Source organism: Natator depressus, chromosome 10 (assembly GCF_965152275.1).
Source record: "Natator depressus isolate rNatDep1 chromosome 10, rNatDep2.hap1, whole genome shotgun sequence".
Lineage (NCBI taxonomy): Eukaryota > Metazoa > Chordata > Testudines > Cheloniidae > Natator > Natator depressus.
Genome location: NC_134243.1, coordinates 4962836 through 4990220, shown reverse-complemented (window position 1 = coordinate 4990220; position 27385 = coordinate 4962836). Strand labels below are relative to the sequence as shown.

The window sequence follows — 27385 nt, the reverse complement described above, 5'->3', positions numbered from 1 at the left end:
GAGTGGAAGTTATCGCCAATGATCAAGTCCACCTGTCAACCTCAGTTAGGACTCACTATCCCTCATTCTCATTCTCCCATATATACAGCCCTACCGAACAGAGAGCAAAATTTGGAAGGGCTCTGACACCTGAGATGTACAAGGTCAGTACCGATAGCAAATGCATCTGATAGAAATCTTCCATTGTTGTTTGCAGTGTTGTTGTGGATCACAGGATATTAGAAAGGCAAAGTTGGGTAGGTATCTTTTATTGGATCAACTTTTGGTGGTGAAAGCTACCTGAAGAAGAGCTCTGTGTAATTCAAAAGCTTGTCTTTTACCACCAAAAGTTGATCCACTAAAAGATATTTGCCTTACGCACCTTGTGTCTCCGATAGAAATGTCAATTATTCAACATCAGAACAAGATCGCTCAGTTTTGTTCTGTCTAGTTCCAGTGCTCTGCCCATTGAGTTGTAGAAGCTAAAATAAAGCAGGTCACGGTCACCTGGGTTTAAAATATTTTCTGAAGATTATTCAGTGAGAAATCCTGGATTAAAAGGATTAAGGGGAGGGATGGACTAGACAAGGAAATAGACAATGTAATAACATGTGAGACAGATTTTATTGCAGCTATTGCAACTTGGTCAAAAGGCTCTAACCTCTACAACCTATATGTCAGACATTTGCCTATTCACTACACTTTCTACCTGATCCTGCAAAATAAAGGGTGCGCATCTAATCCCGGACAAGGTAAGAACCAGCTACAAGAAGAGAGGTTTGGTCTTTGCTGGAGTTTTCTCTTGGATTCCTTACTGGGCGTTTAGTACCTGATCCAAAGCTCAGGGAGGTCAATGAGATTGACCATCCATTTCAAAGGATTTTGGATCCTAGACCTAAATCATGCAGCACAAGTAACGTTTCGGGATTTAATAAACTCAGGAGCAGATCTACACACTTGCAGATAAGTCCAACAACTTTCAATGGATTTGAACAACAGATGTATTTAGAATTAACTCCCCAATGTCACACTGCAACATGAAAGAGAATTCAATTTCAAAAGGAGACCATTTCTAGTTCTTCATCTTGGCTGACAGGCTTCCCCAATAAATCAGCACACTGGCAAAAGATCTGCATTGTCTGATCTGCCTGTCTGAGGAACGTAAAAGTGGGTTCAGAGGTAAAGCACTCCATGCTACAGCAACCTGTCAGAGCATTTCTTGTTGTATTGTTTGTCTTTTTCTTTATTAAAAAAACAACACTGCCGTTTGTATCAAAGTATCTCTACCCATTCCACTTGAATGGGTTTAATTAAGCATCCTTCACATAAACTGCATGGGAAACCTCCTGCCCCAATTTCCTATCAAGCACTGAATCCAACAAAGGAGAGAAAAGGATTATAGCCAACTCCCATTGTTGATTTTATTGAGCTATGCTATAAACAGTCATTTGGGTTAAGCAAAGCAGGTTTATTCTGAACAGGATTTGAGCGCAGGACTTGGAGGAAAGGCCTTTTCCAGAGCAGTTAAAACATGAACACAGCCAGAGAATTTCTTAGAAACCAGATTAACCTTCTTGTATAACAATTATAAATATTTTATGTCTTCTTTGCACTTGATAATATTTCTCTTGAGAAAGGGCAAAAAACACCCATGCATCAGAAGAATTCTCAGTGATTTAGAGATCAGCTTTCTGCCCAATTTGCTATTTGAAAAGGCACCCTTCTTCCACTTTTCTCATTGGCTCTCTGCTGTCTTCAGAGACAGGCAACAAAGTCATAAAACAGACATTTGACTGAATCTGTAACTGTAGGAAAAATAAGGACTTCTAACAGAGCTTTGCTTTAAAATGTTGCGCTTGTCCTGTCAAATATTCCTCTCATTTAAAAGTTTCTATGGCTTAAGATGATATTTAGAGAGATTTTACTATTTGAAATTAGAATGGCCACTAGCATTTTTGAGAAACAGCTGCATTGTACAGTCTTGTCTTCCCAGCAACCCACGATCACACAGCCTAAAGTGCAAATAGAACATAATGCACCTTCATGCATTTTCCGATCGTTACGGTAACTATTACAGTACATTGCAGAAAATGCCAGCAAAAGAAAACAAAGCCCAGACTCAAAACTTAAGATCCAATATGACAGCGCATGCCTGCACCAAATGCTGCTTTTCATGTCATGTGGTTTCCACACTGCAACATTTTCAATTAGAAGTCAAAACCAGGGACAATGGGGGAGAGGATACCATTTCACTACCACCCAAGTGTATTAAGTCAGGTCTACATTGTTTCCATATGTATGTTGTGAAATCTACACGTGCCACTTCAAGAAAGGTGAAGGAATCACTTGAAACAAATCTAAATACCTACTGCATAGCGTAACTGCCAGCAATAAGATGCACAGAGTGAAACCTGTGCAAAATGTTTGTCCAACAACTGCTGTCTTAAATGATCACACAAAATATCCTCAGATGTACCAAGTGCAATTATAATCCGTCACTGGAAGATCCACCTCCATTAAGCTTCTCCTTTATTAGAAGGCCAATTCAAATGTTTTCAGTCCTTTGGGCTGATGCCTGAAAAAGGTTTCATTGGAATTAAATACAGTGTATGACTTAACTCTGGCTATTCCCCCCCCCCCCTTTTTTTTTTTTAAACTTGGAGACTACATTAGCATAAGTCTTAGCTACAGTCTGGGTCCTGTGTTATTACACTGTAATGCATCCCCAACACCTCGGATGTGTGAACTGTAATGTACATACTTAAAACATAATATTTAAAAATTATTAGGTCTGTAGCCTGGTAACTGAATACCATTATTACTAATATTCAACAAATAAAAATATAACAAGGGGACCGATTCATTCCTGGTGCACCCCATTGAGATCAGTGAGGCTACATCAAGTAGTAACACAAACCAAGGTGGACAGAACTCAAATCTTAGGTAAGGCTGTGAATCAACCAGCATATTTTTGGTGCAAAAAATGACTGGCTTTACTCCTGGTGCAATCAAGTAGACTCTGAACTCCTGTGTGCACGTGAACAGAGATGTTAATCACATATTAACAATAACCCTCTCTGCAAGCTTTCTGGCAACAGAAATCTACAAGCTTAATTCCACCTACATGGATGAGATGCAAAGCTAAAGACACTGTCCAGCCCCAAAACTCCAGTCATAGCTACACATCGTTTTTCTGGAGACCTCTACTGTAACTCCCAGTTACTCCATATTAGCCTATGGAACTTGACACACATTTCTGGCAAATGGAATGATGCCATTTTCCTATGGTTTTGCATTGCGTGGACAAGAATTTAAATGGGGAACGGCTCTGATGCAGAGAGAAATCTCAAGGTTATTAGATACATCCCTTGTTTTTAATGCTATGAATCTCTGACTTTTTGCCTTGGGCAGAACCATCTTCAAAACCACTGTCCCCCTCTCTCACCAAAACCAGCCTCGACTTCCAGATGTACCCCCAACATTTAACCCAACACAAAAAGTTCACAGAGAAAGTCAACCACTGTCCTTGGGTCGAGTTCTCTGTTTGCAGAGTGTTGATGTTTCCAAGTGCTGGATCCCCTTTCATCTGCTTTGCGCTGGCGAGATGATGTTAACTTGGCTTTGGACAAACTTGTCTTTACTGAGAAGCCAGGTTTAAAAATCACACTGCACAGAATACCATTCAGGGCGGACAATACTGCATTGTTCCTGCTCAGAACACTGCAAGCTGGAGATGACTGAAGGGGAGAGCTACGCAGAACCTCAGAGCCCAGTGCACAAAAGCCTCCTGTCCTGGGAAAGCCACTCTCAAGGAGTTTGCTGTATCGAGTTTTCCTTTTCAGATCATCCCATGGCTAATAAATCAAAACTCTCGCTCTCCATCCACACCAGTTGCTTCCATCCCATCTCATCGAACAAGAGATGGAGCAGACCTGTCTCTTATCAAACCGGTCACTCACCTACAGGGACCATGTAAACCCAGCCAAGAGTAAGGAGTCTTTCACTGTCTGGCGAAGTTCAGGCCATTGTAACTATACTTCTCTGTTAAGTTCCTCATGGTCTCATCGCCGGTGGATTGCTGGAGCGTGGTGGGCAGGTAAATGAACAGATAGATCAACCCAAGAAGGAGCAGCGCAATTACCAGCGGCACTCCCCAATCCGCGATGAACAAAGTCTCGTGGCAGCGAGCCTGGAACATAGGAGCAGGGGTTCGTGCTGCATTCTATTGTTCCTTGGACAAAAGAAGAGCCACGGGCATCTTTGGTTTTTCTCTCTGCCGGCTCTTCACACCTCTGTGTTAAAAGCTGACAGGCAGCTGTTTCCCCTCCTTTAATCCGATGAAAGCAAACAATCTCATGCCAGCATTAGCTTGCGTGGACGCCCAGGGAGAGAGCGAAAACTTGCGAACATCGGACAGGTGGTAGGAGAGCAAAATGCATCAGAATTGCCCACTCTCCCTTTCTGCTGTTCTCAAGAGGGAAGGAAAAAACAAGACTTCATGTGGAGAAGATAGAGGATTTGTGACACTTTAATATTTTCCTGGAAAGAGACAGCTCAGTGATGCAGAGAGAGAGTAAGACTCCATCAACAAAAAAGAGGGGGGTTATATTGAAAAAACGTCAGTAAGCCCCTTAGATACATAAGGGATTTGGGACGACAGGACATTTCAGCAGAATTAACCTTGGAAGTGCTTTGCAAAAAGATTTCTTGAATGAAAAGAGAGAGATAAGATATAAAGAAGCACAAGTCCTTTCCATGGACCGTCAGCGCCTGCATTCGTTAGGTGCTTTAGAAAATCTTTATTGCTCAATTTCAGCCATTCCCTCCACCCACTTGTCAATCACAAGTACTGCTGCTACATCTAGTTTGGGCTTTTTAAAAATTATTATTATAAAAATGATCAAAGTTGATAGCACAGGAAGCACATCAGCATGTCAATTTCATCCAACTTCTATAATTAATTCAAATATTTAAATTAACTTTCTTGAGCCATTTTCTCTCCCTGTGAAATCCTGGTCCATGCTCCCAGGGGAGTTCTGCACAACGCCAAATGAAAGGGATTTTGGCTGGGGGTTAGAGCAGAGGACCTAGGTTCTACCCCTGAATCCATCGATGACCAACTTTGTGACCATGGACAAATCATTTAACCTTGCTGTGCCTCAATTTCCCCACCTGTAAAATGGGAATAACATTTCCCTACCTCATGGGGGGGGGTAAGGCTTAATTAACACATTATATAAACAAAAATGCGTTAATAGTATTTTTTTTAGTACTTCTTATCAGAGGATCTGAAAGAGATTTATAGAGCATTTTGGTGTTACTTCCATTTTACACAGAGCTAGCTACAGGGACTTGATCCCACCCAAAGATCAGCCAGTGGCAGAATTGGGAATAGATTCATAGATAAGACCAGAAGGGACCACTTTGATCATCCAGGCTCTAAATGACACAAGTAAAGTCACAGGATTCCCTGAATTAATTCTTGTTTGAAATATAATACCTTCTATGGATGTGCTTATAACCATCCATAAAAAGCTACTCATATCTGTTAGATGCTTAGAACATCTATTAATTGTTTTATAAATGGAATTCATAGAAAGTCTCCACAACACGTCACAAATAACTTGCAGAAGGACACAGTTCTCACTGTGCTTCCGGCCTCTATGGGACATCAAGGTAGGCTAGTAAGCATCACTGTTTTGGGAAGATGATAAAGGCAAGCTATCCCTATTTCCATGCTTTCTTCCTCGTGGCTGTTGACTTAACTCACCACCACTGGTCGCACTCCCCGTCAGTACCCGGCCCAAAGCCAGTGATCCAACTAGCAGACCAAATTCGGTGATGAATCCTGGTCACGTGCCATCTGAGGCACGTTGCACATATGCTAAGACGACTACCTTATGGGTAAGGGTGGCAGAATCAGATTTTGATTTGGCTGTAATTCTGATAGATATCATCGGATTGTATTTTTAAGCATGTTTTTATTTTTATCAGTTTTATCATTTTCTCAGTTACGTGAAATTTTGGGTTTTATCAATTTGAATATTCACAGTTGTGGGACATTCAGGGGGATGGTGGAAATCAGACAATTATTTAAAGACAGCAAATGTTGACAGCAGGACTGCAGGGGCACTCCCTGCATGGCCAAGGGGTCTGAGACACCTGGCACAAGGTGTGGAGAAGGCTAAGGTCCTGGCCCAGCAGAGCAGAGCTCCCCCAGACAGGCCTAGGACCACAACAAGAAGGATGAGCCCCTGGCCGTGGGAGAGACCACTCTGCTGCCAGACAGCACTGAACTCCTGGCCGGGAAGTGAGTGGGTGGGTTTGCAAGGGGCTCCCTGCATGGCCAGGGGCCAGGGTACCGGACCTTGCAGGTGCTAGGTGCAGGGGAGGCTGCCCTCACAGACTATTATCAATAGTTATTTTTTTCCCCATTGATGTGTGCGTGTCAGGTGAAATCGACATCTACCAACGACTAACTGTTTCCATCAAATCCTTTCCAGCCTATGCATGCGGTTTTTTTGTACAGCTCGATAAAGGAATTAGAAGTTTTCAGATCCACACCTTTCCCAGTGACCATATTCTTCCCATGGGGCTTATATCAACTGTAATTTGTCCAACATAATGCAAGCAATTTCTTCTTATTGGGGTTAAAAAACAATGAAGTCTAACAAAGGACAACTAGAATGGAATATACACTCTGGACAGCGAGATGACACCCATTAACCATCTGCTATTGAAAGCGGGGTTTCTGTTTACAGGGATTAGATACAAGCAGCTGTTCAGACCCACCCGCCTATTAAATAGTTAACTGCAAAGTATCAGCCGCTAGATTTAGAAACCTGCTGTAAAGCAGAGAGAGGGCATGAGCCCGAAACACCCATGACAGAACCTTCTACAGAAATGAAAAAAAAGAAAAAGCGAGAGAAGACAAATTGGTGAAAGTTAAAAAGGATAACACAAAGTCTGATTAGCAAGTGTGAGGGAAGTGAGGGGGTAGAAGAGCATGGGTATTGTGCGGGGAGGGGTGTGTTTAAAGTCAATAGGCAGAGAAATAAATGTGATATTTTAGCCAGTTTGCCATCTGCTCCTAACTTCTGAAATACCTGCTTTTCCCAAAGACTGCAGCCAGGAGCGAAAGCTTAGCCCAGTCCTTGAGCTTTCTTGAGTTGATTACATAACCGAGCAGATCTGTGATGCCCTCTGTCACTATTTTGATTCTTGCAATTTTTGTTCTGAATCTTGAGGGGACATTGCCGAGCATTTTATAAAGCTGGAAACTTTTTGTATTGTATGCAGAGAGCGGGAATGCAGCAAAGAAACAATCCAAGGGCTCACTGATTGCAGACATGTCCAAGGCTGTAAATATTGAAGGCTCTTGAGTATTAGTTCAGCATTTTTCTGGGTAGGCTTTTAAACTTTTGGATGCAGCTTCCACTCTAAAACAGGGAAATCTTTTGGACCAACTCTGAGGGCGACACATTCAACTGAAAGGTTATTAAAAATGAATTGCCAGATTGGCTCAGAAAATCAAGTCTGCAGTATTTTGTCTGCACCCAGGACCGGCACAAGCTGCTTCTTTCACAGTTATGGCATAAGCTTCCCCCAGGGAAACCTGACCTACAGTAGTCAGAGGGCTGCCTTATGCCCTGAAACATGAAAAATAAATTCTTGTTTATTTTTAACAGTTGCTCTTCTCACTCTGGATATTTCTATTCGCCATTGAAATGCCTAATACCACACTGAATCCCGCCAAGATCTTTGGCCTCACCAGTCTCTTGTGGCAATGAATACCATGGGCTAACTGCATGTGAGAGAAGAACTATTTCCTTTTATCCCCTTTGAATCTGTTGCCTTCCCATTTCACCTTCTGACCCTGGGCGATCGCAATCAAGTGTTTGTGTCACAAAGGCCTTTTGTAGCACGCGATTGCTCAGCGCATACTCACGGCTCCAGTTTATAGACATACTGCCCCTCGGGAGTGCGCTCCTGGTGGTAGGTGAGGTTATAGGCCAGCATTGTACTGATCAGGTCAGCCAACTGCTGCTTCTCCTTGAGACTGTACAGCTGCGTGTTCACCTGTAAAGAAATAACCCAAACTGAGACCCCTTCACACAACAGCTAGCTAGCTGTCACTCTGAGGAACCTATCTGGCACCCACTACCAAAGCATCTGAGCACCTATAATCGTCAGAAGCAGCATTATCCTCACCAGAGACATGGGGAAACTGAGGCACGGGGTGGCCAAGTGACTTACCCAAGGTCACACGGGAAGTCTGAAACAGCAGCCCCTGGGACCCTGGTCTCCTGCACTCACAACTGCCATCTCACTATGCCTGCTCTGTATGTAAACACCTCTCACAGCTTCACAGAGGGACAACAGAGAGGGTCCCAGGTCAGTCAAACCCCTTTGTGATCTAGGCTTCAATTAGGCAGCAGTTTGCAAGATTATACAAGCTAAAGAAAGACCCTCCCTCTCCTCCTCTTCCATCATGACCCCCAGCCAGGGGAGATTTCAGCAGGACGACAGAAACAGCGGGGGTGGGGGGGCTCACTCAGCACAGAGCAGGTACAGGTAACCAGTGGCACCAGATCTCTAACGCAGAACATGCCAGAGTTTGCCATGGAAGCCCCCATCGGCTGGCACAAAGGGATCAGCTGTGCGGGAGGGCTTGAGAAAGCCAGCCCCATGGCTGGGTCTGGGATTCCATTTCAGCAGCCTGCTTCTCCCCCTTCCAGCCTGACTGATCCCATCTGGCCAAAAGAGCCTGCCTTTTCCCCAGGTTCCTAAAGGAGCTTGCCCCTGCTGGCTGAGGACTCTTCTCTAGGCAAACACAGGAAGGCTGACCTGAGCCCAGTAGCTATAAGCAGCTGTAGCTCCTCTCAGTTCAGCAGAGGTGCGCTGGCTTGCACCACGACTGAATGTGGCTCCTGTCGCCATGAATGGAAGGCCTGCTGCCAGAGTGCTGTACAAGGGTGTGGGTAGAACTGGAGTGTGAAGAAGGAAAAAGGTAGCTCAAGGGCTTCAGAATAACCCCTTGCTCGCACCAAAAGTAACAGACTCGTTATTCACACAAACTACACATTAGCCTTGAGAAAAGGAGTACTTGTGGCACCTTAGAGACTAACCAATTTATTTGAGCATGAGGTTTGCATGCATGCATCGTTGCATCCGATGAAGTGAGCTGTAGCTCACGAAAGCTCATGCTCAAATAAATTGGTTTATCTCTAAGGTGCCACAAGTACTCCTTTTCTTTTTGCGAATACAGACTAACACGGCTGTTACTCTGAAACCTGACATTAGCCTTGGTTTCTGAGACTTCACTGAAAGACAAACAAATACACATAACTGCAGGATGACGGATTAAACAGGTGACTTTTCAGCAGAAATGCCAGATCTTGAGACATCTGAATGCAAGATCAAAGTGCTCTGAATAAATAAATGTCACATTTTAAGCAGCCCCAAGACATTGTTTAGCAATTGCTTTTGTTTCAAGTCCTCTCCTGATTATATACCCTTGTCTAGCTGCCTTACATAACTGTCCCCTTTAGCCTGAAAATATGGGAAGGTTGCCTCAGGTAAAGCTTGGACCGATGGTGTGCTGTCCCTCACTTACCGACCTGTAGCAGCAACCCAGGACAACTCCTGGATGCCACTGCAGTAGGAAGCAGAACATCCAGCTCCATGAATCAGGACAAACTTTTATAAGGGTTTTGACCCTCACAGAGTGAGGGCTTGTGTCCTGATAGCCATCACGGGATCGGAAGAAGCTGCCCCTTTGGCAGATTGTTCCACAGTTGTCCATTACCAGAATTCTTGCCTTTTTCTCTGCAGAGCATAGTACTGATTACCATCAGTCAGAGGACTCGCAATCAGACAGAGCCCTGGCTTGAACTGGTATATAAATTGTCATGTTCTTCCTTATCTGCACTACAGTAGCACCTTAGAGGACCCCCATCAAGATCATGGCCCCGTTGAGCTGGGTGTGCACAACACAGCAAGAGTGTCCCTGCCCCTACGAAATCACAGTCTAGCCACACCAGGGTGGAAGTGGAACCAGAGGCAGAGAGAGAAGAAGGGACTTGCCCAAGGTCAGAATTGGGAATAGAACCCAGGTCTCCTAGCTCCCAGTTCTGTGCCCTGTCCATTGAATCAGTGAAAGGAACGCCCTGGTCTAAACATACACGGCACCTAGAGTGGACTCAAGCCACAGTGGAAGCACTTGCAAGGTCAGATGCCAGGTACATTGGGAAAATTCCATCTACACCAACTGACACAAGCTAGTTCTCTCTGCCCCCACTGGGAGCAGATCCCTCCGTCTCCATCCACACATTCCCTCTGGACATCCAGCGAGAGGGGGCCAGGTGCTTTACTCTTCCCAATGATCCGAGAAAGGACCTAGACCAAGTCTGGTCTATGCAACAGATTCTCCTTGCCTGCCAGTTATTCCTCTCCAGAGTTTTGCTCTGGTTTGCCCACGACGAAGTTAGTGCGGCAGGAGCCGAAATGAATTTAGTGAGCGGGGAGGGAGAGGCTGAGGCATCTTGGCCTGTCAAGTGCTGAGGGTCCTCAACTCCCAGCGATGCCCGATGGAAGTGGAGGACTAAGCACTTTGCAGGACTGAATCCTAAAATCAACAAGAAAGAGTGCCTGTCGAAACACACACACACACACACACACACGCCTATGACCTCCTTCACCACTAGGCCATTAGCTCAAAGCTAGCCTGGCCCTGCAGTGACCAGAGGATTATCCCCTCAGATAGCTGCTTGGTGTCATCGGGTCTCAGTCCGTTCCCAACAGCTGCGAGCCTACACCGTGAAATCCACCACCCCAGCTAGTGTACTCCCCGATTGGCACCGTTAGAGTCCAAGAGGTGTGCACTGGATCGGCCAGGGCTGGATTCCTGTCGCCCAGAACACATTAAGGGGAGGGGTGACTTGATCACAGTCTATACGTATCTACACGGGGAACAAATATTTAATAAGGGGCTTTTCAATCGAACAGAGAAAGGTCTAACACGATCAAATGGCTGGAAGTGGAAGCTAGACAAATTCAGACTGGAAATGAGGTGTAAATTTGTAAGAGAGAGAGTAATTAACCGTGGGAACAATTTGAATCAGAGTGGATTCTCCAGCAGGGGCAATTTTTAAACCAAGATTGGATGTTTTTCTCGAAGATCTGCTCCAGGAATTATTTTGGGGGCAGGTCTCTGGCCTGCATTATGCAGGAGATCAGACTAGATGGTCACAATGGTCCCTGCTGGCCTTGGAATTTATGAATCGGAGCTGACGGGACAGTGAAAGAGAAGCTTTTGTGGCTGCTATCTGGGCTACTTCTCCACTCCCCAGAGATGTCCGCTCAACAGCTTCCTTCAGCCCTCTCTTTCTGCCCTCACTTACGCGTCAGGCAGCAATGGCTGCTGCTGTGCTGTGATTTTTAATTTATCAGGGATGGATTCTTGCAACATTATTATATAGAATGTTGCAAGAATCCACATATATATATAAAAAGGCAGAAAGGAAAAAACAAAATTAAGCTAATAAATCCTTAGGCCCCGAACGTTGGTTTCAGCTGGTTTCCAAGGAGCCAAGCGACTCCCAACCGAGCAAACAAACCCAGCGCACATCATTGTGCTGCTTTCCTGGGCTATTTTTAAACACGTTTGTGAAGGGCTGCAGAGACAATACTTAGAGTGCAGGTAACGTGCTCTTCTTCCCCTGCAGGTGCATTTTAGACACTACAATATGAAAACACACTGCAGTGACCACCTAGGATTTGCATATGTTCCCGATCAAGGCCTTTTCTAAAAACACAGCAGCCTCCAGAAAGGAGCAGCCTATTGCACCAAAGACTCTAGGAAGCCAGCTTTGCTTTATTAGAATCACTACCTTTAATGGTATCAATGTCAGTTAAAGACCTTCCCCTCAAGAACATAAGGCCTTTCTGTACAGAGTGATCTAGTAGCTAGTACAGGAAGACGGGCTGCAGGGAGTCAGGACTCCTGGGTTCTGTCACCAGCTTGCTGTGTTAGCTTGGGTAAATCACAGTTTACCTCTCAGAAAAATGGGAGCTACTTAAAGTTACACACAAGCTACTTAAAGTTTTATTCCTTTGAGATGGCTGAAGGAAGACCATAAAGAAGTGCAAAATGGAACAATTTTTACTAGCAGCTTTAATGCTGATAAATCCCCAAGAGAATCCTTCGTCACTGACTGAGCTGTGCATACAGTGGACAATAAGCTACGTACCTTTCCCTGCCCATTTATTTCACAGGAAAACTCAGGATGCATGAGAACACATTTTTACTGCATCTTGACATCTGATAACCAGAATATAACCAAGCCGGACAAGGCAGCAGCTGTGTTCAAAACAGGAGGGTGAGCAGAGATGTTTGCATGCAAAAAAAAAAAAAAAAAAAAAAATTGAAAGCCCAAACGGTTTGTGTGTACGTTTGTGTGTAATTAAATACAAATCAGGAATGTTACTGCAGAATTCGATGCTGAAAGTGACACATGAACTGATAAAGGGGAGGAAGGGTTGTCACAGAGAAATGACAAAGGGAAGTTACAGATAAAGGAGATGAAAGTCCTTGTGTGTAACAGCAGAAATCTATGTCAAGAAAGAAAGCTGACGTGACAGCGTTTTTTAAAAGATCTACGTCTAATGGCAGAGCCCCAGCAGGGATCGGAGGAAGTAACAATGCATTGCACTTGCTCTCTGCTGACCTTCTGAGGCTTACAATGCGGACAATGCCATTCTGCAGATGGGGAAATGGAGGCAGAGATATTACGTGACTTGCCTGAGGTCATGCAGGGGGTCAGTGACAGAGCCTGGGATAGAAACCAGCTTTTCTCACTCCCAGGCTCTAACTGCTGGACAATATGGTCTCATCCTATTGCTCTCGTGGGCTGTGGATTATGCCAACCACCACTTGTTCCTGTCACAACAGTGTTCCCCCACCCAGCTGGGAGCGTGGAAAGCTTGTCTCCTTGATGGCATCTATCATTTCACCAGAGCCTTGGGCCACGCAGGCAGACTCCCAGGGACTCTCTGAAGCCAAAGGAGTTTGGTACTTGTACTCCCTGAACCCAGCTCTGATTCAGGAGCACTGTCCAGGTCCCACCATTTCACTGAGCACAGCGCTCAAAGGGGTGTTCTCAGCTATAAACCTTCCTGTCCTGTTCCCCGGTGGCTGCTCCTCAATCCAGACCCGCAGCACTGACTGCCACACCATGCCTGGAGATTGCCAAGCACAGGCTGGCCAGCGCAGCAAGAAGCGCCATGCTCTGTGCCCGTCTGGTGACGCAAATAGGGGACTCTGAGGAAGAGACCAAACTCCTGCTTGCTTCTGACCCAGTGAAAACCCCACGCAAATCCCTCCCAGCCAGGATTAGAAGCCACACTTGGTCCTTCCACTGCAGGATTAGCAAGCTGTTCCCCAGACTCATTTGCAGTCACTAAGGGACAATCTATCTCCCTTTGGTACTTCGGTGCCCCACCCGGCATTAATGGTAACTGGGGGCCTCAGCGCCTTTAATGCATTAAGCCTCACACCTCTCTTTTGAGCAGAGCGGGGCTGTGATCCCCATTTTACAGATGGGGAAGTGAGGCCCAGAGAGACTAAGTGATTTGCCCAAGGACACACAGGGCAAAGCCATCCTGTGGCAGAGCCAGGAATTGAACCCCGCTCTCCAGTGTCCCAACCTAACCCCCTATCCATAGACCACTCCCCTCCTTCTTCCTCTGGGTGAATGGTCGAACCAGCCATCAGACATGCAAAGGACAGAACATGCCAGCACTTTACAGGGACCCAGGGGCTCAGGCTTAGTGTTAACTCTGGGTAGTAGTGAGCATCCCCGAGAGCTTTTAACTCTTGCCTTCAGGTGCTCTGTCCAGAGGGTGATCCTAATCTGGTGTAGCTGGGAGTGACGATCCTCCCAGAAAGGGGGAGATCTGTTCAACAGGAGAGCGTAAAGGAACGACCTCCACCTTGCAGGACTGGGCCTTCTGTCGCGGCTTGTATTTCAACCATGCAAAGAGCATGGCATCCTAGCAATGCCAGTTACAGACTTTCACCGAACCATCCTGCCTTAGCTTCCTGACCGTGGAGGACACACCTGGAACACAGGTGAGCTTAACTGAGGGACGAGCACAATGAATCCGTAAAGCCTTTAAACACAAAAATAACATGAAGTAGATTTCTTTCCCTGATACAAGGAGGACAGTTAATACCCAGGAGGATTAAAACAGTGAGGGTGGGGGAAAGAGTTTCCTATTAGAGACACAATGTACTTGATGGAGCGGGGAGCCTTCTCTGCAGACCAAAAGGAAAATCCACCATGAAATCTAACTGAGTGCCCAGGTAACTGAAACCAGCAACCCCTGTACAAAACAAGAGCTGCTGAACAGAGATGCGCCATCCAGGGAGAAAGCGGCCTGCATTCGCTCAGCGACTGCAATGTAAGGGCCTGCAGCAGAGCAATGTCCATGTGGGTTGGAGTGAGAGACACGCCAAATAGGGTTGCGTCACTTTCCCCCAGGCTGGTAGGGACAGAGCCCATCGCTCTCTGGTGCCAAAGCAAAAGAGCAGCATTTGCTGACCCAAGTCAGACCCAGCCTCCGCAGCCACCAGGGCCTGTAAGAGGGATCAGAGAGGAAAGCACTAGTGTCCCAGAATCCACTGGCTGTGCTTTGATCCCGTCCTAATACGGCAGCGTGTTCTCCTCCGGTTGCACTCACAGACCAAATCTTGCTCTATACCCCGTTTCTGCTCCCGGCCTTCTCTGTGCACGCTGCTGGTACAACAGCTCTCTCTTCAGGTCTGGCTACCGGTCTCTCCCCCTCACTGGCCGGCTGCCTGTACTTCTCGGCTCCCTTCCCAGCGCTGCTGGCCTCACTCCTTTGATTTGACCTCCATAGACACCCTAATTCTTTAGGCACCGGGGACTTACCAGGACTGTTTATGTCCCACCTATGGAAGTGCAAACTGACACTCAAGTGCATAAGAACAGACATGTGCCCCTCTCCCCAAGAGGCTGATTACCAGAGATGCCAAGTTCTTGCAGCTCCCCCTGCCTTCAGCTGTAGGCACTCAGCACTACCCCACAGACCCCAACGGTCCAGCATCGGGACTGGGATGTCCTATCACAGCAGCCCCACTTTAAAGCTAGCCCAAAGTTTGGGGCACTAGGCTCTGGGGTGGCGGGCTCAGTCCATTTCTGTTCTCTGCAATTCATACCCCATCCCTGTCTGCTGCTCGGAATGACTCAGTGCATTCTGGGACCCAGTTTGCGCTAGGGACACTTTCCAAAGGGATGGGTTCTCGTGCCCCATGGACAAGCACAGAGCACTTGCCACCCATGTGGAGACATTCGCAGACACTGCCCTTCCAGGGGGTCACTCACCGGCCTGAGCTTTGGGGAGATGATGTCTAAGAGCAGACAGAGTGCCTCCAGGATTAGAGACTGAGGCCCCGCGTGGCTCCGAGAGTTAGGTGCGATCCCCGATATCATGGATGCCACGAGATTCTGCATCTTGTTCAGTTTGGTCAGAGCCTGGTTTAAGACAGAGCAGGAAACCTGTGAGCCACTGTGTTGCAAACACACTTATATCCAAAGGCAAATCACCTAGGAACCCAGGAGTCCGAGTCAAGGTCCCCTGCTCCAACGGCTGCTTCCTTCCCGCAACACAGCTATAACCATCGCAGCTATAGAAAGGAAGCCAATAACCCTCCCTCGTAGGCCCCAAAGCACTGGCCCGGGCCCATCAGTCCTCGGTACTTGCCTCGTACTGGCTGTTGGGATAGGCTAGTCTGGGGATGCTGGAAGCAGCAAAGAGCAGATGAAAAGCAACAGGGAGGAAGGGCAGGTATCTCATCAACTGGAAGTTCTGGCCATGCATCACGGTGCTGCTGACTATGTCGCAGAAGCCCAGCCACTCCAGAGCCAGACACACCGCGCTGAAACTGGAATCCTTTAACTTCATGTTCAGGAAGTTGTCGTACAGGCCCTGGAAGGAACAGAGCAGAGCGACGATTACATATTGATCCTGACTAGACAGCCTGTCACCTTCATAGCTGGGAGTCAGGGTTTCAAGCATCCCACTAGTATGTAGTTAAATTGCTGCGTATCCACCTGCTGCACTATCCAGAAGTAACAGCAAATCAATCCTCGTGGCAGCTGCGTGTTAGACACACATAGGCAACTGACCAGGTTTTATTGATTTGTGACAACCAACAATCAGATCAGCTGCTCTTGTCCAATCCCAAGTTTTATCACAATTGGTGTATCACAATGACTGGAATTTATCATGCTTCTTATTTCTCACCCTCTGAAGGCTAAAGGCCGTGTTTTCATAACTGTGCATTTGTGTGTGTGCAGGTTAGGTGTACAATTACCATTCCTGAGTCACAATTGCAGGTACAAGCATGGTATTTGCCTATGAAAGTGTGTGGTTTTCAGCAACAGTGTTTTCAAAATTAGCATCTAAATGATTGCAGATTTCTGCAGGTACACAGTTACAAAAATAAAGGCCTATAGATCTTTAGCCAATTAGAACAGTATGGAGTTATCAGTGTTTCCATCAGCAAGTATTTGTTATACCTCCACAAAGAGTTAAAAGGGTGCCTTTGGGGTTTTTAAACTTTGGTACCCCCTGCCACCCATCAAAGGGAACTGTAAACATTTATAATTTGTGATAGTTAATTGAAGAAGAAATCCATTCCCTGGCTAAACTTCCACACAAATGCCCTCACACAAAAACGTGATTTAATTTCACAATCAGAACGCCTGCCTTGGAAGTCTCCAGACAGCCACTGAGTTCAATCAGTAACATTCCCGAGATTAACTGAAACTCTCGCTCATGCTGCTCCTAATCAAGTAGCGTCTCTGCCAAGAAAACTTTTCAGTTCACAAAGGGCACGTTGCACAGAGTAAGCAGAACATCACGGAGAAGTCAACGGAACTATACCGACTTCCACCTCAGAGTCTGGTTCACAAAATTCATCTCCCTTTTTCTGTGTAGAATAGCGACATTTTTACTTCCCTCTGTCCACCAGGATCAGATACTGGGCCACGTCACCCCACACCGTTGAGTTCCGTCACGACACATTGCACTGTAACTCCACATGGGAGCGGCTGAGTCCACCGCTTCCAAGCTGCCTTGCGATATCACATTGCACATTGCCACTGTGGTGGTGTCCAATGGTTATTTACCCTCCATGGCCGAGATTAACGAAACATAGGCACCATGATTCTCTGGCAGTGGCTCTCAATCAGGAATCGGGAGAGAGCCACCCAGGGGGGCCGCAAGAAGGTTTCAGGGGGCCTGCCAAGGAGGGCCAAGGTTAGGCTCCCTGGGGCCCAGGGCAGAAAGCCAAAGGCCCTCTGCACAGGTCTGAAGACGAAGCCTGAGCAACGTAGTTTCCCCGGGCAATTGCCCTGCTTGCTACCCCCTAACACCGGCCCTGGCTTTTATATGCAGAAAACCAGTTGGTGTGGCACAGGTGGGCCGTGGAGTTTTTATAGCATGGGGGGGAAGAAGGGGGCTCTCGGAAAGGAAAAGGTTGAGAACCCCTGTCATAAGGGAACCTGGAAGTAATTTTCAGTCACCACCGTACCATAGCGAAACATGGTTTTTCCCTTCATTCCATTCCGCAGCCTCTGGCTTGGCCTTATTTTAGAACGGTCAGCTGGCAACAGATGTGGTCCTATAGACTAAAACTGAGAGACCTGCCTGGTGTGATGCCAGCTGTAGCTTGTATTAGCCAGATCTCTGCCTCATAACCTGAGTGGAAAACACCTTGGGGGGGGTTGGAGGCAACAGCACCTGGCTTTCCTGCTGAAACTGCTGTACCTGAGTGAGCTTCTCTTGCTCCCCAGAAGAGGTGGCGAGATGCAGGATGTGATGGAACCTTTGGGTGGATGCATTAAGACCAGCTCTTCCCCCCGACATGTTTAACAGGTCAGCATCACCTCCCAGGAAGATCTGATTTGGCAAGGAAGGGTCCATTCCAATCCTCTGTCTGGGGAGAGAGAAAGGAGGGAGCATGGGTGAATAATAAACCCCATCTCCCCTGAAGAAAAGGTGGTGTGGTCCAAAGATAGAGATTAGCAGAGTACACTCAGGCTGTTCACAATGGCTTTAGCATTGCCCTCCATCCAAGTTACAACCAACACTGGAGATGGCACAAGAGAACACAAGAATACAGGGTACCCAAGAGCTGCTTAAATGAAGCCCTCCATGCTGCAGGATATGAATTATGGCCTATGCACTGTAATGGAGATTTCAGATTTCTCCATTGCAAGCAAATGCACATAGCTACTCGTTTCTGTAGCCATCGTGGTACCTGAATCCCCCTCCTCCGCCATACTGAACAAATGAGAGTCCGTTTCCTATGCTACCCTGCTCTCTCCATGGTGGAGACATAACCAGCACTCTTTACCTCTGAACCTTTGGAAGCTGGAAGATATCCTGCCAGATGGAGAAGAGCCCCTTGTTCTGGTCCTTCAAGCCAATCTTCATTGTCTGCACCATCCTCATGCTGAGCTCTTTCTTGCCTCGGCCATGAAGGAACTGGAGAAACAACCAAGAAATCTGATTATAGCCAATGCGATGAAGAATGTGAGGGAAGGTTGCTGCTGAAGAGGAAGGAAATTAGGGGGAAGGCAGAAAGAGGCTTTCAGTGGCATTTGACTATTCATCCTTCCACGCTTGTGCTGATAAAAATGGGAGTTAATGGCACCCGAATCTGACTTTACATACTCTGTCGATAGGGTGATGCTAAGTTGGGATCCCAGAAAAGGGGGAGATCTGCTTAACAGGAGAGCTTAAAGAAATTAAGTAGAGCAGACTGCATGGACATTTCAAAGGCCCAGTGATGGGATACAGAGCTTTTCCTCTAAACTGCCAGCTGGAATCCAGCCCCGTGTCAAGAGCCACAGAGTCTATACCACCCACAGGCCTGTGGGAAGTGGCAGCTCCGCTGTACCTGCAAGGTGTTTATACATGAGCGGATGTCATTCTCGGTCTTCTCACACAGCACCGTGAGTGCCCCTGTATCCGCCTTCATGCCCTGCTTGACGGCAATCTACAGAAAAGGGAGTTAGTGCGTTAGCTCCCGTATGACACAGAGAAATAATCCCGGGCAGAAAGGCGCTTCGGGTGTATACTGACCTCGTATAGTCTCTGCACCAGCCGGGAGGGTGCAGTCTGAGGAAAATTTAAGAGGAAAGCTTGCTGTCTCAGCTGCCTCAGAGAGGGGACATACCTGCCAAAGGGAAACACAGAGGTCTTTAAGGATAACCCTTAGGGAGGAGGAAAACCAAGCAGAATAATGGGCCTCTAGTTACAGCCCAGGCCTAACTCCTCTCTTCAGTGGAAGTTTGGTCCATAAGGGGCTCAGGCCGCTCTACTGCGGACCCTAGCGTACGTTTACACATACTGGGTTAAAAGGGTCCTGGGTAGCTGAGGGTTTGTAACGCACACGAACAGATGACTTGGTGATTTAAGAAAGGCTAGTAAGAATGAGTTTTAAAAGGTGCCTTCTCTGGGGAGGTTTGATAACAAGTCACTAAGTTGGCTTGGGAATGCTATGGTGGGCAGATGCTGCTCACAAGGGCGTGCTGGGACCAGAAATGTGCCAGCCTCTCTCCCGAACAGGGCTACAATTGTAATTTAGCTGGAGGAGAAAGAAACAGTTGAATGATTAGAGAGAGAAAGAAGGGGGGGGGGGGGAATTGCTTTCACATAATGAATCAGTGTCTTCACCAGAGGTCCCCGAAGTGTGGGGTGCGTCCCGCAAGCGGGGCACAGAGGAACATAGAATCATAGACTATCAAGGTTGGAAGGGACCTCAGGAGGTCATCTAGTCCAAAGCTCTGCTCAAAGCAGGACCAATCCCCAATTTTTGCCCCAGATCCCTAAATGGCCCCCTCAAGGATTGAACTCACAACCCTGGGTGTAGCAGGACAATGCTCAAACCACTGAGCTATCCCTCCCCCCGGGGTGCGTGGCAGGGCCTGGGCCAGCCCCCATGGGGGTGGGGAGGGAGCGCCACCCAGCCCCCAGCTCCGCTCCAGTCCTGCCCTCAGCTGCGTCCCCCAGCTCCAGTGCCTGGCGCCATCCCCAACCTCAGTGTGGCTCCGTTCCTGGCTTGGGGCCGGCCCCCACCACAGCCCAGCTGCGGCTCCACTCCTGTTCCTGCCCACCTAGAGTGACCAGACAGCAAGTGTGAAAAATCGGGCCGGGGGCTGGGGGTAATAGACACCTATATAAGAAAATACCCTGAATATCAGGACAGTCCCTATAAAATCAGGACATCTGGTCAGCCTACACCCACCCACAGCTGCAACCCCAGCTTCGGCCCCCTTACCCCTATCCACCCACCAGCCCCTTCCAGATGTGGCCCCATTCCCGGCCCAGCAGGGGTGCGTGGACAAGGGTAAGGGGGCACCCTCCAAAAAGTTTGGATACCACTGGTCTTCACATTCACACCACACAAACCACGTACTCAGTGTGGTTTGCAGAGAAGGAAGCAAAGCATTCAGAAGTAAAACAAAACACCGCCATTCTTTATTCTAGACCCAGCCTTCCGCAAGGCATGGAGCAACCAGCAATCCCAGCTGGTTGGTTCTGGTTTTATGCCTGATACTATCTTCAATTTCCTGACCCAGAGTGAAAGGTCCAAATGAAAGATACTAACTGGTCATTGCAAATGCAGATGATTGGCCTTAATAAGATGCCACCTTCCCTTCTCCTTTTTCTGCCACTTGCTCCACCAGGGTTAGCTGCCGGCTCAGTCTCTGTGTCCTTACGGTTGATGATGCTTAGCAGCACATTAATAGAAGCCTTGAAGAATTGAGTGAGGGAAAGAAGGGAAAAAAGAGTGAATGTTAGTTATTGAGGGATGCAGGAAAGAGTTAATACAACTGAGTGAATTCCCAGCGATGGTGGAAAGGTGGGGGGTGGGTCAGGATGCTCGACCCCAGTGCTGCTGGGTGGGGCACTGCTCAGCTGGATCTCTCTTCCGCAGGGTCTTCTGCCCAAGATCAAGCACAGAACTGATGTTAGCATGAAATCTGTCCCTTACTGGGGGACTCTATGCTGGCCTCGCTGGGGGGCGGGCGCCGCGATCCAATCTCTGAGCTCTAGGTCCTGTATGTATCCTCTCCCCAAGACACCCAAGTGTACCGAATGGTGTTTTTTGGAAGGCAGCCGACCAGCACACAGCCCAGTTAAAGGCTTCACCCCATTCTACAACTGAACTCTATCCCTCCCATTTCCGACTTGCTTAGAACCCTCTCAACCTCTTCCGCATTACACGCAGCACGCATCGCAGCCATGAGTCGCCACCCCGAGGAGTCAGGCTTTGACATCTCATTGGTCCTAGCCAAGGGAGAAGCCAGGCTAAGTTCTTCTCTCTCAAAAAGTTACTGACCAGTCTGGACTTGCAAAGGAGAGCGATGGTGACGAAACACACCTGCAGCAAACCACTAAGGGTCAGATTTTTAAAGTATTAAAGTGCCTAGTGAGTTTTCCCAAAAGCCTCTAGCCAGTAACTCCCACAGATTTCAGTGGGTGCCAAGCAAGTAGGTGTTTTTGAAAATGTCACTGCGTGCCTAGATACCTTTCAAAATCTGGCTCTAAGAGACTCGGTCATTTTCCTGCTCCCCCAATACAGAAGAACAAGTGACGAGGAAACGGTAGGATCTCCCCAGCTTTGAAACCCAAGGTTGGGCCCCCCCCGTCCCAAGTCACGGGGCTTACAGTTGGCGCACCGTCTATCTCATCAATGATCAGGCAGTTTGGCTTCTCACTGGCCCCCAGCACAGACTTCATTTGAGTAGCAGCGTCAATCCGCGTTTTGAATATGTCCGGGCTGCGGTCATCACTGAAACAAAAGCCGTTTGGAGACATTTATATCCTCTTGAGTTTAATCGGCCTTGAAGATATCCTGCCAGGATAGACTGGAAGCCCAGGCAGGAGAACCGACTCACCTGGCGTTCATTTCAACTGCATTGTATCCTGCTTGCTTGGCAATAACGTGGGCCAGCGTGGTCTTCCCCAAACCCGGTGGGCCACACAGCAGCGCCACCTACAGCAGAGAGTGGGAATGCAGAGCAATGCACACCGTGTGCCCAGCACAGGAGACCGTCGCTCGATACCAAACAAGGTCTATGTTGCAAAGGGTCAAAGCTCTATAGCCTGAAAACTGCTCTGTCTTTAAAGCTGCCCCATCTTCTAGCTCTCAAGGCTCCAGGAACTTCTTGGCATTCAGATCCTATGGTGCTTTATACAGCAACACTAGCCCAGTATCCTGATCAAATCCCAGTTTGGGTCATTGTAACCTTGCCTATTTAATTCCTGCCATTTCAATGAAATTCTTCTTCACTTCCTGTCCTAAATGATCCTGTGGTACTGCTATTAAACAACAGCCTCTGCCCACCGTAGCGGTGGCTGCACTGATTGCTATAGCTATGTATTTTACATACCTAAGTCTGGCCAAGTTATAAAAGCAAATGAAAACAGTTCACTTATTCAAAGCGATGGGAGAATCCATTAATGGAACACATAAGGCAACCTTAACTATAGGCATCATGCCAGCAATATGTCTGATGGTATATTTAAGTTTGTAGAGTGCTTTGAGATCCCTTCAGGGTGACACAATCTGCATAAGTGGTTAAGATCCCAGCAATGTATTTACTTAAAACAATCTTTGCCATAACCTTAATTTGTATCCCTTAATTTGCTGTTTAATCCAGCAGAGGAAATGTATGCAATGCTATTCTGCTGTTGAGTATCTATTCTTGTTTTCCCTTCAAAATCCATTTATGGGACAGAGCTAAGCTGACCAAATCATAAGCCAAGCGTATGATTTCATCCTCCTATGATGTATTTGTGCAGCGCTGCCCTCTGCTGGAAGGAATCATGCCTGCTTAAGGGTACGTAATGTCACCTCTAGTGGAGGGGATTTTCAGAAGACAAGATTGAACTACAGGACAAGCACAAGTATGCGCCGACCTGCAGCTGCCTGTGCTTGGAACAGTCTCCTTTCACCCCAGCCACTATCCCACTTTTTAAACTGGCAGAATGCAAGCGCAAGCAGAAGTTGACAGGAAAACCCCAAGAATTCACTTAAATTCTAAAAAGTAAATCCAAATTTCTCAGGGTTGTGCTGGAAGAGGAGGGGCCAAGCTGCTAATACGCACCTTGTATTTGGGTCTTTTGTGGTGATCCAGCTCAGCCTCCAGAATCTCTTCTGTGAATTGTGCCTTACTTCTCCATTTGTTCTGCTGCTCCTTGGGCTGTTTGAATGGAGGGCGGGCGTCAACACTCGGCTTGGCTTTCTTCACGGGTTTTTCCTTCCCGAAGACCAGCACGTCCCACAGCTTCAGCCATTTCAGAAGGCAGCGATTTGTGTACTGAATGACAGAGGAGGAAAGGGGGAAGGATAAAAAAGCAAAGGAGCTTGAAGGATCTGCCTGAGCAGAAAATGAGAAACAGACGAGTGCAAGAGAGCCTCCCATGTACAGAGCTGAAAGTATCCTCCTCTGTAGCTTAAAAAGCTACTGTTTATGGACCGCAAAGATCTCGGTTGGGAGGTTCTTTTCCGTGTGCACACATGAAACAACCAACGAGTTGAGCAGATCAGACTCGAGCCTTCAGGAGGCAGTAGGGATTTCTCCCCACCCCAACCTCAGCCCCTCAATAAACACACAATTGTGTGTCCCAATACATGGATATAATTAACTAAATCAGGCATTTGACATTTTAATCTTCTTGAATGGAAGGTGCCATTTGGGTTTAGAGGTAGTAGCACCATCTAGCGGGCCCAGCACTGGATTAGGAATCAGGAGACCTGTGTGGTATGCGCAACTCTGCCATTGGCCTGCTGGGTGACCTAGGCATGTCCCTTCCCACCTCTCTGCCTGTTTTCCCTCCCACCCTTTGTCTCGCTTGGCCATTTAAATGTTAGGTTGTTTGGGGCAGGGACCATCTCTCACTGTATGTATGAGCAGCACCCAGCACAATGGGGCCCTGATCTCAGCTGGGGTTTCCAGGAGCTGCGATAACACAAACAACAATAATTCGGCACCAGAAACCCCCAGGATTAAAGAACTGTCATAAAAAAAACCCCATCAAGTCTACTTTATATAGAGATCTTACATCATCACTGAGCAGCTCCGTGTAGTGTCTAGGAGTGAATCTGTCGACCCACAGGCAGTGCAGCGCAGATTCCTCCTCATCGTCAGCACCATCCGTTTCCTCGTTAGGCTCCGGGGTCTCATTTCCAGCCTCTCCAAGGAGGGGACTGCAAGGAACAAGGCAGAGATTAAAAACCTCAGAGCACAAAGTGCCCACCCATGAGAGCCTGTACTAGAGTCAAAGGAAAGATCAGACAATAGTCATCATCTATAAATATAAACACTAGCCTAGGTTCAAAACATCCAACTCCAAAAGGACAGAAGAGATCCTAAATCCAGCTAACTTAATCCAGTTAGAGAAATCCACCTGAGCAGTTAGTTCTCCCTTCACCGCATTTCTCTAACTGCCCCAGGTCATAGGCTACATGCTAGCCCACTGAGCAACTTCTACCTATTCAGTGTTGAGGTTTTTCAAAAGATCACAGACTGCACTGGATAAATAGAGGTGATGGGGCTTGGGTATTTTTTAGGGCTGTCAATTAATCGCAGTTAACTCACACAATTAACTCAAAAAAATTAATCGCGATTAATAGCCGTTTTAATCGCACTGTTAAATAATAGACTATCAATTGAAACTTATTAAATATTTTTATGTTTTTCTACTTTTTCATATATATTGTATTCTGTGTTGTAACTGAAATCAAAGTGTATAATATTTTGACTATAAATATTTGCACTGTAAAAATGAGAAACAAAGGAAATAGTATTTTTCAATTCACCTCATACAAGTGCTGTAGTGCAATCTCTTTGTCGTGAAAGTGCAACTTACAAATGTAGATTTGTTTTTGTTACATAACTGCACTCAAAAACAAAACAATGTAAAACTTCAGAGCCTACAAGTCCACTCAGTTCTACTTCTTGTTCAGCCAATCGCTAAGACAAACAAGTTTGTCTGCAGTTACAGGAGATAATGCTGCCCTCTTCTTATTTACAATGTCACCAGAAAGTGAGAACAGGCGTTTGCATGGCACTTTTGTAGCACGGGTTTCCAGCAGCGGTCACACCAGGGCCAAGTACAGAGGTAAAATAACCTCTCGACTTGTCCTGGAGATTCCCCTGCTGATGCATCCCAGAATCACATTAGCTCTTTTGGTCACAGTATCACACTGGAAGCTCATGTTCAGCTGATTCTCCACCCCCACCCCCAAATTATTTTCAGAGTTACTGCTGCCCTGGATACAGTCCCCAATCCCATAGGTATGGCCTACGTTCTTTGTTCCTAGATGGATTCATGTACATACAGCCATACTAAAACGCATATTGTGTGCATGCACCCAGCGTACCAAGCGATCCGGATCGCTCTGAATCAATGACCTGCCTTCTTCATTGTTTACCACTCCCCCAATTTTTGTGTCATCTGCAGTTATCGGTGATGATTTTATGTTTCCTTCCAGGTCATTGACAAAAATCTTGACTAGCATAGGGCCAAGAATACATGCCTGCTGGACCCTACTGGAAACATTATTACAGTAACACCTGGAGGCCTCATCTGAGATCAGGGTCCCACTGTGCTAGCTGCTGTACATATATGTAGTAAGAGACCATCCCTGCCTCAAAGAGCTCACAGTCTATATAGACATGAGAGGCAAACAGCAAGCGAAAAAGGATGATCATGCTACAGATGGGGAACTAAGGCATGGTGTGATTAAGTGACTTGCCCAAGGAAATCTGCGGCAGAGCTGGAAACTGTACCCAGATCTCCCGAGTTCCAGTTCATGTCCTGGACTACAAGGCCATTCTTCGACCTAAAGAAACCCTCTGGAGCAGGCTCCAATGAGCAGGAAGCGTCAGTGGCTGAGTCCTAACAGAAGCCTCATCGTGGTGACGGAAGCGGCACCAGAGAGCGACGTGTGAGAACCCTGGCAGTAGATGCTAGAAGGACAGAAGGAGAATTGCCAAAATGACCCACCTGCTTAATATTTCGGTCAGCCGCTGCGATGCCTCCAAAACCCGCCTCCGACGCTTAAAAACAAACAGGGGTGCGATGGGGGTCAGAAATGCTCTAACACGTGGCTGGTGACTTAGCAGGGATTTCATAACTAATGCTCTTTGCCTGGCAGGGTGGCAAGGAGGTTATGCTGTGATGACTATTTTGCTTGAGTCCAAGAATTAAAATCCATATATTAAAATACGTCACTTCCCTGGTGGGCATTCTCCAGACCTGGCTGTTCAGGGACACGATATTTGAGGCCACGTTTTCGAAAGGTCTCAGTCTGTGCTTGCAATAAAACAAATCTGCGTGCATCTGGTGGGTCCTTTGGTGCAAGCATGAATGAGGCTGAGCACTCAAATGCTGCATGCTCCTCAAGGCGGCCATCTGGCCAATTCTGAAGAACCAGGTTTTCCGATCTACCATATACCAAAAAAAGCTAGTCTACAGAGTGCTACCCTCTCCTAGCTCATTTTGATCTCAGTGTTCTATCCACACAAGAAAGAAAAATGAATCATGTAAATTTGTTGCTGGATATAATCTATATGGTCCCTCTGGGGTCGGTACATTCACATCCTGAGGGTGTTTACACTGAAGCAGGACCACCTGTTACAATCTGGTCAATTGTCTTGGTAGCTGAAACAGCCAAGAGCTTTTCTGACACTGAGGTGAAAGTGACCAACGAAACCTTGGATCACTAGTGATGGACACAGACTGGCCATCCAGCCAGACCATCTTAAAGACCTAGCTAGAGATCAGTTTGCATGGCGCTCGTTCTGCAAGGAGACTACATTCCTTAAGGATCTGCTTTTTGATGGTAATCTATAAAGAGCCATGCCTGGAAACCAAACATTTCATATGGGAAAGGAGGGAGAAGGGTTAGTCCAACAGAACAGACTCAAAGGGAAGCGGGGGAAGCCATCTCACACATTCTTTGAGTCATGTTAAGTGGGCAAAGCACTTAAGAACATAATACAGGGAATAAATTTACTAGGGGTGACATTTTCCAAAGCATGTAAGCGACTACATCCCATTTTGAAAAGTGACTTAGGAATTTAGGAGACTAATTCTCATTGAAAGCTCTAAGTCACTTACGTTCGTCTGGAAATGTTACCACTGTCTTTTTCCATCTCTAACTTCTACCATCAAACGGGAAGCAAGCAGCAGATCAGAAAAATACACCTGCTGGCGATACTTTAGAACATCCGGAACCTTGATTTTCAGGTGTGTCTGCTAATTCTGGGTACCCAGCTTGACACACTGATAGCTT

The 27385-nt window shown here is 46.9% G+C and overlaps 1 protein-coding gene across 2 annotated transcripts in view; it reads right to left on the bottom strand.

The window, feature by feature from the left end:
• The window catches only part of CHTF18 (chromosome transmission fidelity factor 18), a 46234-nt gene that overhangs the window by 15311 nt on the left and 3538 nt on the right, over positions 1–27385 (bottom strand). For both annotated transcript variants that reach the window (XM_074965042.1, XM_074965043.1), the window contains 13 exons: positions 26095–26147; positions 24148–24292; positions 23190–23402; positions 21978–22075; positions 21748–21871; positions 20684–20829; positions 19156–19249; positions 18971–19069; positions 18425–18555; positions 17836–18004; positions 15766–15990; positions 15387–15536; positions 7928–8058 (listed from right to left, as the gene is read on the bottom strand). In XM_074965042.1, the coding sequence (XP_074821143.1) occupies positions 7928–8058; positions 15387–15536; positions 15766–15990; positions 17836–18004; positions 18425–18555; positions 18971–19069; positions 19156–19249; positions 20684–20829; positions 21748–21871; positions 21978–22075; positions 23190–23402; positions 24148–24292; positions 26095–26147 (1778 nt within the window). The remainder of the gene's footprint in view (positions 1–7927; positions 8059–15386; positions 15537–15765; positions 15991–17835; positions 18005–18424; positions 18556–18970; positions 19070–19155; positions 19250–20683; positions 20830–21747; positions 21872–21977; positions 22076–23189; positions 23403–24147; positions 24293–26094; positions 26148–27385) is intronic.